Raw genomic sequence first — 11,497 nt, forward strand, 5'->3', positions numbered from 1 at the left:
TGAGGCACTGGGTTTGACTCTCAGCACCACATATATATAAATAAAATAAAGGTCCATCAGTATATTTAAAAAAAAGAGTGCAGGAAATGCCCACAAGGAAGGGAAATTTGCCAAGCTGAGAGATGCTTTTATTAGGGTTAAATTTGATGTTGTTTGCTGCCAAGATGTTAAGTCCACTTTGTGCTGACATGAATTGTGTTTTCCCCATCTGTGAATGAGGGAGCTAGAGCAGACAATGGCCAAGGACAATGTCTTAGGACTCCCTGGCCTATTCCCACTGGCTGTAGATTTACTCTTCAAACCACCCTCTCTCATTTCTTCTAGATCCTCATCTTCCAGACTTTACCACCAGCCATTCACCTCCCACACCTTTACCCACACCAGCCCTTCCACTTTTGCAAGGAAGTAAGATCAGAGTGGTTTCATCCCCCCATTCCAAACCAGCCCCCAAACCCACAGAGTTGGGAAGTGTTCAGTCTTCGTTTCTCCTCTCAGGTTTTATTGACTGATGGAAACTACATCTTTGTCAGCCACCAGCTCCACAGGGACAGTACTGGGGACAGGGAACCTGAGATGATGCCAGATTTCAGCCTGAGAGTAGAGTTCTGGAAGGTGACCCAAGAGGGAAAAGAGAGAAGAATATATGAAAAGGAGTTACGAGGGAGGAGGAGGTGGTTAGGAATTTCCTCCTGCCTCCTACACCTCCCAGAGTTCAGAACAACCCAGGTCTCAGCCCCTGATGCTTCTGGACTCCTCCCTAAGAACATGGAATTGGTCCATGATCACCAAATGCAGCCCAGTTCTTGCTAGCTGCTGGGTTCTTATCTCGGCCAGTCCAGACTTTAGCCCAACCCAGGAAGGAAGCAAACCAGAGAAGAGAGGAGTACTAGTTAGAGGTGGCCCATCTGATCAGGGCAGATGTAAATGCTGCAGCAAACTGGTAAGAGGCTTTGCATATCATCATGGCAGCAGCTGCTATTGCTAAAATTTGCTGAGGACCCAACAGAGGACAGGATGGCAGGGACCCATTTCCAGCAGCCAGGGAAGTTGCAGTGGTGTTTGTGCTATCTGTATGTTGGGAGAGGCAGCCTGACCCCTCAACCGGGGGCCAGGGGGTGACAGGTCACTGCTGAGGCCACAGCTCACAAAGCCCATGGTTACATTCCAAGCTTCAGAATTGGGGAACTGTTGGGCCTGGTAGAGAGAAAGGACCTCTCCTAGAGGTCAGATCAGGAGTGAGGGTTTCCTTCTCTGAACCCCCAAACCTCTACAGACCAGTCAGAGAGAAGATGAAATCTCAAATCTTTGTCAAGCCAGAGCTCAGATATTAGACAGGAACTTTACCTACCTCCAAAGACCCATGGGGAGGAGCATGCAGGAGACCAGCTAGAGGAGAGGGGCTGGTCCCAGTGTGTGTGGGAGCAAGGAGGCTGGAGGCCTGTGAAGGCCTGTGGAAGCCCAGTGCTCCCACCAAGAAGACTGGGAGAGAGCAAGTCTCCCATTCCCAAGTGGGCATTCCATAAAACCTAATTGCATAGTTCTCAGAAGGGGTCAGAAGGGGTCCCCAGGCCTGTCCCTCTCTGCCTCCCCAAAATATGGCTTTGGAAAGGACTCCCCCAAGAAAAAATAGGGCCCTCTGAATGAGCAGGCCCATACTTCACAGGGAAGAAATCTTGACAGTCTCAGGGAGGAGGCAGGGGGTATCCACGCTGGAGTTCCTGAGGGTACTGCTGGCCCTGCCGCCACCACCACCACCAGGGGAGGAAGGTTGGCTCTCATCTGGTGTATTGGCAGGAGGGGTGGGGATACTGATAATGGCGGCCACAAAGTCCCGGCTGTCACAGTTCAGGTCAAGGCTGTCATGGGGCTTGGCATTGAGGCTTGAGCGGCTGTGGACAGGGATGAGGAAGATGGAAGGCTCTTAAAAAGTCATCTTGATTAATTGCCATATCTATTGTGGCATTTATTGAACACTGACTATCTCTGAGCTAAGTGTTCCCCTGCATCCTTAATTTTGGTGGTGGAGAGGAAGGGCTCTGGAGTCAGTCCTGGATTCAAGTCCTGAGCCCCTTTACCATACTGAAACTCCCATCTGTAGCATGGAAATAACAATATTCCCTACTTTGAGGGGTTGTGGAGATTCAATGAGAATTGAGAATAAATGATACAAAGTATTCAGAGTAGTGCATGGATCATGATGAGTGCACACACTCAAGCCCGAGCACGCATGTGCGCGCGCGCGCGCGCACACACACACACACACACACACACACACACACACTTTTTTGATGTGTGGTGCTGGGAATTAAACCTAGGGCCTTGTGCATGCTAAGCACACTCTACCATTGAGTTACACCCCCAGCCCACATAAGTATTTTTTCTTATTCTTATGCCTAACAATGCCGAAGTCCTTGCAGGAGTCTACGCTAGAATCTATATAACCATGTCTTTCTTCATTCCTTTCTGACTTGCCAACCTCCTATTCTGCCCCTTATTCACTCTACCTACAGTAGCTTCCTTGCAGCATTCACATGGGCTGTTCGTCTACCTAGAAAGCTCTTTCTGTAGATATCTGCATGGCTCATTCCCTCATTTCCTTCAGGCCTTGGCACAGATGTCATCTTAGAAAAGCCTTCCTTGACCACATTATTGAAACTGCATCAGCCAGGTGTAGTGAAGCAAGCCTCTAATCCCAGTGGCTCTGGGACAAGAGGATTGCTGGTTCAAAGCTAGCCTCAGCAATTGAGTGAGGCAATAAGCAACCTAGTGAGACCCTGTCTCAAAATAAAAAGTGAAAAACAAAAGGCTTGGGATGTGGCTCAGTGGTTAAGTGCCCCTGAGTTCAATCCCTGATATCACCTAAAGAAACCAAGGGAAAAAAATATGCATCAGACAGCGGGTGAGGGGGAGGCTGTGGTAGAGCACTTGTCTGACAAGTGTGAGACCCTGGGTTCAATCCCGATTACTGTAGTAATAATACTAATAATAACAACAACAATAATAATACATTTTAAAAAAACAAACTTCATTACTGCTGCTCTGCACTCTCTAGATGGCATCCATGATTTATTTTTTCCTTGCTGTTTACATATTTGACACTATGTGATCTGTATATTTATAAATATCTCACAATAGAATGTAAGTTCCCAAAGGGCAAAATTTTTTCACAGTGCTTGGGATGTAACACAAGGACTCTTGTACTTTAAGTAAATACTCTACCTCTGAGCCACACCCTGAGCTCAAGACAAAGATTTATTTTTACTTTTTTTTTTTCAGTGCTGGAGATTGAACCCAGAGATTTGAGGATGTTAAGCAAGTACTCTGCCACTGAGCTATATACCCAGTCCTTTTTTTCTTTTTCTTTGGTGCTGGGGACTGATTCCACTGAGCTACATCCTTAGTCCTTTTTTTTTAATAGTACCAGGGATTGACCCCAGGGGCACTTAACTACTGAGCAACATCTCTAGCCCCTTTTTTAAAAAAAATATTTAAAGACAGAGTCTCACTAACTTCCTTAGGGCCTCCCTAAATTGCTGAGGCTGGCTTTGAACTTCCCATCCTCCTTCCTCAGCCTCTCAAGTGGCTGGGAGGACAGGCATGTGCCACTTCCATGTCTGGCTGCTCAATAAATATTTGAAAGATGTAATGAAGAATGAGGAGTTCCAGAAAAATTAAGCCCAAGATCCCCATATGAAGAGTTTGAGTTTGAGCCTGATTTGGTAGGCCTTGAGTAATGAAATCTCAAACCCACTGGCCCAAACTCTACACTCATCAGCTGTGGCCAGGGGATGGGTGCTTACCTCTGAGGGGCAGGGCTCCTCCGCAGCCCTGCCAGCGTATCCAGCTCCTGCATGCTGCCACGACTAACTGAGGCAGTGGAGTTGGCAAGGCGGATGGCACGGCGCTTGGCCCTGCGTGGGCAACAAGATGATAGCAGACTGCCAGGCCCCACTGGTTGGGAGGACACAGAGGTGCTACGGCTGGTGCGGCCACCCAATGAGACTGCTCCCAGGGCCTCACTAAATGTCAGTTCATCTGTGAACTCATGGCACTGTAGGCAGAAAGGAGGGAGAGTCACAGGACACCCCATGGGAGCTATTCCCAATCCCAGGCTATTGCTCAGGCTGTTCTCTCCTTTATGGAAATCATTCTCTTCCCTTCCCTTGCTCAGCCTTTCCCAGGAAGTTCCATGTGATTTCTACAATTAGTAGAAACCTCCCATCCCAGGAAGGGGACTGACTTGGTGGCAGAGGGACCCCCTCCTTCCTACATACCACCTCTCATTAGGCCTCACCGTTGTCTTCTCTAGACAGTGTAGCAAATGGTGATGTTGCTGCTCAAAAGCAGAACGGTTCCTGATACACAGCGCCTGTCCCTCCCCACTGCCGCTGTCCTGGGGTGGGCAGAGCAGAGAGAGAAGGTCAGCACCTCCCTCTGCACATCACTTCTTACCCATAAATCCAATCTGGGCCCCTACCCACCTCAAGTCCCCCATTCTGTTTGTACTGCAGGAAGGCGTTGGTGGTTCCACTCTTTGCCAACCGGATCCTTGCCAAGCGCACCTTCTACAAAAAGAAAAGGAAACAAAGGGCCAGGTGGGTGAGTCCAAGTGTAGCCCAGATTGAGGTGTGAAGAATAAGAGATGCTCAGATGCAAGATGCAGTTACCTGCTGCGCTCGGCGCTTGTCAGCACGTTGGTTCTGGTGGTAGATGCGGCTAAAGTTGGACACAATTACTGGCACAGGCAGGGCAATGACCAAGACACCACTGAGTGAGCAGATGGACCCAAAAATCTTGCCAGCAATGGTGCTGGGCACCATATCTCCATAGCTGGGGGAAGGGGGAGGTAGGCCAAAGTCAAGAAATGTGCTCACCCACCTCTCTGTCCCAACTCCATCCCATTCAACCCTGACTCACTGTGACCCTGTTCAGGCACTCAGACTCATTAAGTGTCAGTTTCTTGCTCTGCAAAATGTGGATAATAACCTCTCTGGCCAATAGGGGGTGTCAAATAAGACATGGGGCTGGCCCTTAGCCTCTACCATCTGCTGCCCCCATCAGAGCTGTGCACTGGACAGCCAAGTTAGCTGGAAATCTAATAATACCAAGTAGAGGGGAGACCAGGGGAGTCACAGGCAATCAATGTAGCTCCCTGGGGACAGAGTTCCACTACCACAGGCCACCTAAGGAGCTCTGCACCATTGAGGGAATATTCTGTTGGTTTTGCCTGCCTCTCTGTTCTCTAGGTAGGACCCCTTCTGATTCCCTCCAGGGGAAGCCTTGAAACTGAGCTCCTACAAAAAAGTAGAGAGGAACCTTGAAACTGCCCCTGCCTTCCTCCATGCCACACTCCCTCCCCAGGAGGTGCAGCAGACTCCACCTTACTGACTTGTTTTACAGAGGCAGGAAATGAAGCTCAGGGAATTTCCATAGTTGCCCAGGATCACACACAGCACACTTTTGTTCTAACCACAGGACCAACTAGATCTCTTCTATAGAAACGCAGCCTCTGCACCTTAAGTTTCTAGGCCTTTGCTTAGGCTGTGCCCTAGGAAGGCTTTTCCTTATTTCTGTGTTTTGACTCATTTTAAGTATTCAGGATTGTGCTCCAAAGTCTCTCCAACTTGGCCATTTCTGTCTCTTGTGATGTGTCATCTCAGACTGTGTCTCACTATGAGACATGGGCAGCCATCCACCTTCACAGGCTTGTTGTGAGGACTGAATAGGATAAAAGGCACCAAAATACCCAGTGCCAAATCACTGTCAGGGCTCAATATTTTTTGTTGATCCAATCCCAAACCTCCAACCTGAATTAATTTCTACTCCTTAGAAACCCCAAATCAATTTTTCTGTACCTCTATTAAGACACTGAGCAAGGCCAATTCATTCAGTCACTCATTCAACCAATGCAGGACACCAACAATATATCTAATACCACTGATGGAAACTTAAAGAAGGATCACAGGGGTTGGAGTTGTGGCTCAATGTTAGAGTGCTTTCCTAGCATGGGGGAGGCACTGGGTTCAATTCTCAGCGCTACATATAAATAAATAAAAATAAAGACTCACCCACAATGTGTGTGTATACACACACACACACACACATATTATATAATTTTTTTAAAGAAGGATCACAGCATCTGCCCCAAACAATGCCTTTAAAAACCTCATGAGGGTCGGACACGGTGACCTAGTGGCTCAGGAGGCTGAGACAGGAGGATCACGAGTTCAAAGCCAGCCTCAGCAAAAGTGAGGCACTAGGCAACTTGGTGAGACCGTGTTTCTAAATAAAATATAAAATAGGGCTGGGGATGTGGCTCAGTGGTTGAGTGCCCCTGAGTTCAATCCCTGGTATCCCTCCACCCCCCAAAAAAAGAACCTCATGAGGAAAAAAAAAAGTCTCATGAGGGCCAGGTGTGGTGGTGCATCCTGTAATTCTAGCCCTCTGGAAGATGAGGCAGGAGGATGGCCAGTTCTAGGCCAGCCTCAGCAGGCCCTAAGCAACTTAGCAAGACCCTGTCTCAAAATAAAAAAATATAAATGGCTGGGGATATAGCTCAGTGGTTAAGCACCACCTGTGTTCAATCCCTATACAAAAAAAAAAAAAAACAAAAGCAAAATCTAAAAGAACCTAATGAGGTCTGGGAGTGGTGGTGCATTTCTGTAACTCTAGCAACTCTGGAGGCTGAGGGAGGAGGATTGCAAGTTTGAGGACAGCCTTTGCAATTTAGCAAGGCCCTAAGCAACTTAGGAAGACCCAGGCTCAAAAAAAATTTTTTTTAAAAGACTGGGGATGTAGTAGTTCAGCAGTTTACCCTTGGGTTTAATTCCTAGTACCAACAACCTAGAGATTCTGTCTCAAAAGAAAAATATTTTTAAAAGGGTTGGAGTGGCTAGGCATGGTGGCACACGCTGGTAATCCCAGTGGCTCAGGAAGCTGAGGCAGGAGGATCAATCGCAAGTTCAAAGCCAGCCTCAGCAAATTAGTGAGGACCTAAGCAACTTAGCAAGACCATGTCTCAAAATAAAATATAAAAAGGGCTGGGGATGTGGATCAGTGGTTAAGTGCCCTTGTTTCTAAATAAAATATAAAATAGGGCTGGGGATGTGGTTGGGTGTAGTTGAGTGGTAGAGTGCTTGCCTAGCATATGTGAGGCCCTGGGTTCCATCCCCAACACCCCTACAGAAAAAGAAAAAATGGTTGATAGGAAGCCAATACCTATTTATCCTGCTCCAGAAACATTCAAATAACTTTTGCAACCATGATGCCATTGAATTCTCTCTAGGTGATAAAGGGAATCATTGTTTCCCACTTTATAGAGGGAGAAACTGAGGCTCTGAGAAAATGTCAACAGAAAGACAGCTAAGACAATCATTTTCCCCAAGTCTCCTGACCTGGAAAATCAAGGATGGTCAAAGCTTGGATTTGAAGATTAAATCCAACTCCCCCAGTTTTACAGATGGGCAAACTAAAGCTCAAAAAGAGAGAGTGGTAGAACATGTGCTTAGCATGTGTGAGGGCCCTGGGTTGGATCTCTAACACCACAAAGAAAATAAAAAGAGATCATTCATCTAACCTTTCTGATTTTATAGAAAATGTGAGTGTAATTGTGCAGCTCCCAACATAGGATCTGCACTCACCCAAGTGTGGTCATGGTGACAATGGTATACCAGAAGGCCGCAGGGATGCTGGTAAAGTTGGTCTTGCTGGTGCCCTTCTCAGCATAGAACATGACAGTGGCAAAGATGATGATGGCCATGGTGAGGGAAAAGAGGAGAAAGCCCAGCTCAGAGGCACAGCTCTTGAGTGTGTAGCCCAGAATCCGCAAACCCTGGGAGTGCCTGGAGAACTTGAAAATGCGGAAAACACGGAACACACGCAGGGTGACAAATGCACCCGAGACATCATCATTCTTGGGCACAAAAAGCCCAATGTAATAGGGCAGAATGGCCACCACATCGATGAGGCTCATGACACTCCGCAGGAAGCGGCAACGGCTAGGGGCAGCAAAAAGCCTCAGGAGGTATTCTCCCGTGAATATGAGTACACAGGCCGTGTCCATGCAGAAAAAGGCTGTCGGAAAGCGGTCACCACAGGGCTGCTCCCTTGGTGGCCGCCGTGCAGGGCCGCGGCACGGGATGGTCTCCACCACATTGGCGATGACCGACACTGCGATGAAAAAGCCAGTCACATAGTAGAAAACCAGCGCTGCAGTGCTAGTGTGTGGGTTCTCGAAGGCCCTCCAGAGCCGTTGTCGCAGGGAGCTGCCTGCTGGCAGGGCAGGCCCATCTCCAGCCTGCTCAGCCTCCTCATCCTCAGCCAGGCGCTCAGCATTCTCCTTTTTGCGGTCCCGGTACTCTTCAAGGCAGCAGTCGCCCACAAGCTCGGGGACCAGGCCATAGAAGGCCAGCTCTTCGTCGAAGGCCTGGATGCATTCCTGGCGTGGACAGTGTAGCCGGCCAGTTCGGTAGAAGTTCAGCACGTGCCGGAACATATCCGGGTCGCGATCAAAGAAATACTCGCCAGAGTCCGCGTCATAGAAGAACTCCTTCTCAGAACTGCCCAGCAACGTGTCTGGGTAGCGATCCAGAGTGTTCTTCCAGGTCTCGAAGCGCCGGCCGCTGACGTTCACCACCAGAACCTCATCCCCTCGAGATGCCTTCACCCCTGGCGCTGGGGGCAGGGGCTGCTGGGCAAGGGGCAGCCAGCCCACAGCGGCCGCCCGTGCAAAGGGCAGCCACGTGGCCACGCCTGCCGCCATCCTGCGGCTCCCCAGGCCCACGGAGACTTGGGGGGGGTGGCGTTTAGGAGAATGTGGCTGTCTCCAGGATGGTGGGGGCTTGGAGAGGCCCTGGGCCACCCGGACAAGGAAACTGGGGGTGTCTAGAGAGGCCAAGAGGAACGAGGAGGAGGAACTAGAGAGATGGACAGGAGCTTAGGGGGCATTTAGAGGGTCTAGGAGGGGCCCTTGTGGTGTCCTGAGGGACTAATAAGGGCTTAAGGAGATCAGAGAGGACAAGAAGGATCCCCAGGATCTCTGAGATGATTCTAGTGGGGTCAGCATGTGCCTGAGAGATGTTTGGGGGTGTCTAGAGGGACCGAGAAACAAGTGGGGAGCTCTCAACACTCCCAAGAGTTCTCAGGAAAGGAAAAATAGGTCTGGAACCCATTAGCCAGTTTGGAGAGGAAATTGGGGCATCCAGAGGGGTACAAATGGGATCAGAGGTGCTTGAAAGAGGCTGAGTGTACCTGGGGGCTGGTTCTAGAGGGGATGAGAAAGGTGAGGAGGGTCGTCCATACCCTCAAGACTTCTAGGGTAAAGATAAGGGGGTTGAAGCACCCTTATGGGATCTGAAAAGGGGCTGGTGCTTCTCAAGGGTGGCTGTAGAGCCAGGAGGTTGTAAAGAGGCTGAAAAGTGTCTTGGGAGTGCCTAGAGCTGCCAAGAATAGCCTGGGGGTGTTGTCTACATATTACAGGAGTTCTAGGGAAAGCAGAAGTGAGGGCCCCCTAGTGGGGCTGGAAATGGAATGGGGTAGCTAAAGAGGTAGTTATGGGACTGGATTATTTTGTAAGAGGATGGTAGATATCTGGGTGAGGGGGATATCTAAAGGGGCAGAGGAAGCCTGGTCCACACTCTGAAGAGTTCTGGGAGAAGAGAAGAGGGGCCTGGGGAACCCTAAGGTGCTGGGATTCAACCGGACTGAAGTTGGGCACAAGGATTTCCCCAAAAATGGGTTGGAGAGAACAGTGGGGTGTTGAAAGGGAGTTGGGTGTGTCTCCGGGGAGGTGGGGGCTGCTGAACCTTGCAGGAGACAGGCAGGAGAGGCTGGAGAAGGCTGGGTCCCACCGATGGGGGCAGGTCTGGGGAAACCACACCCCGAGGGGCTGGCGGTGTGTGCTAGACAGCAGCAGCAGCAGCAGGAGCAGCAGCAGCAGCAGCAGCAGCGGCAGGAGAAGGAGGAGGAGGAGGAGGAGGAAAAAAGGCAGCCACAGCCAGGCCTAGAAGGGAAGGCAGCACAGGCAGGGGAGGGGGTTGGGTCCCTGGAAGGAGGCTGTGGAAGGACAAGGTCCAGTGGGATCCCTGGGGACTGTCCCAAGATGGGTTAGGGTGTGGGGGCTGGACCAGGGAAGGACAAGGACAGTGCTTGGCGGCCCCCTCCCACTCCCCATAGGGCGTCCTCACCTGTGTCCCCGCTGCAGCAGCAGCAACAGCGGTGGGGCTGGGGGTACCAAACACCGGAGCTGCTGGCCCCCTCTGCAGAGCTGCCCCGAGTTCTCCTCCTCCTCCTCCTCCTCCTCCTCCTCCGGCTCTCTCCCCGCCCCTCTGAGCTTGCCGGGAGATGGAAAGGCAGGGAGGGGCCTCGTGGCTCCCAGAGCCCCCTCCCCTAGGGCAGCCTGCGAGGGACCCTGGGGAGACTCCGCCTCCTACAAAGCTGGTTGGGCCTCAGTCGCGTCATCTGGAAAATGGGGGTGGCAGGGAGCTTTGCCAGTTCTCCCCACCTCCTTCCTGGACTCCCCCTCTTCCTGCCCAGTTCCTACCCCCTCTACCCCCAGGGGCCCCCACCCCCACCCGCCTGAATCAGCAGCACTTAGCAGAACCGATCGATGGGGAGGCGTCTGTTAATGGCCCCAGAGCGGAGTGCCATGGGGAATGATACAGCGCTGTGTCCCCTCCCTGCCCCCTAGGCTGTGGAAGGGCAGGAGAAACTGGGGTGCGAGGGTTATTGATGGGGGCTCTCTCCAGACGGACAGGTCTTTAAAGCCATCCCCTAGGAGTGTGCCACAGCCCCAATTTTAAACTTCCATCATGGGACTGGAGCATGCATCTTCCACTGTCTTGCGATATGAAATGTGGGGTACAGGGAGTGCAGACAGGGACAATTCAGGCCCCACCCCCCAGTCCAGGCAGGTTTCACGCCAAGGGGGCAGGAGCCCTTATCTGTGCACACCCAGTGACTGCAAATCACATCACATCCTCTAGAGGGCTCTGCTCCTGGTTCGCAGGAGCAGAGTATGAAGAGTCTATGGCAGGGATAGGTGGGTTCAAACTCAAAACTTTGCCACATTTGCTATGTCCTTGAGAAATGCCTTGCATTGTTTCTTTGGCTGTCAGAATGGAGTTATCCCTACTTGACAATGTCATTTGGAGCATTAATTGAAATGATGTGAAAGGGGATGACCCAGGGCCTGGCACAGATGATTTCTAATCTTAGATAACTAAAGTTGTGTGATGAGGGCACAGTAACACAGGAAGTGTAGCCTTTCAATCCATTTACCAACCCATTGGATTCCTCCATTTGCTCACTTATTACACTCTTGATTTGTCCACCCTCCCATCTACATAAGCAATCACTCTACCCACCCCTCCACCTATTTAGCCATTAATCCACCAACCCACTTGCTCATCCATCTGTATGTTCATCCTATCCAACTATTCACCAACCTATCCATATGTATCAGTATCCATTCATCTGTCCAATCACTCATCACTTATGC

General features: G+C 50.5%; 1 protein-coding gene across 3 annotated transcripts; it reads right to left on the reverse strand.

Moving 5' to 3' along the window:
* Positions 1-478: 478 nt before the first annotated feature.
* Kcnd1 (potassium voltage-gated channel subfamily D member 1) lies at positions 479-10,531 on the reverse strand. 3 transcript variants are annotated; one of them, XM_078034841.1, is made up of 7 exons: positions 7,641-10,531; positions 4,668-4,830; positions 4,482-4,565; positions 4,295-4,393; positions 3,801-4,051; positions 1,657-1,889; positions 479-605 (listed from the first exon to the last, which is right to left on the reverse strand). In XM_078034841.1, the coding sequence occupies exons 1-6, from the start codon at positions 8,759-8,761 to the stop codon at positions 1,658-1,660; spliced, it is 1,950 nt and encodes a 649-aa protein (XP_077890967.1). In that variant the 5' UTR covers positions 8,762-10,531; the 3' UTR covers positions 479-605; position 1,657. The 3 variants fall into 3 exon arrangements, with proteins under 3 accessions (XP_077890967.1, XP_040136505.1, XP_040136491.1); XM_040280571.2 differs by having other exon boundaries at positions 479-1,889; positions 7,641-8,883; positions 10,185-10,530; XM_040280557.2 differs by having other exon boundaries at positions 479-1,889; positions 7,641-10,000; positions 10,185-10,530.
* Between the last annotated feature and the right edge of the window lie 966 nt (positions 10,532-11,497).

This window comes from Ictidomys tridecemlineatus, chromosome X (assembly GCF_052094955.1).
Source record: "Ictidomys tridecemlineatus isolate mIctTri1 chromosome X, mIctTri1.hap1, whole genome shotgun sequence".
Taxonomy (NCBI): Eukaryota; Metazoa; Chordata; class Mammalia; order Rodentia; family Sciuridae; genus Ictidomys; species Ictidomys tridecemlineatus.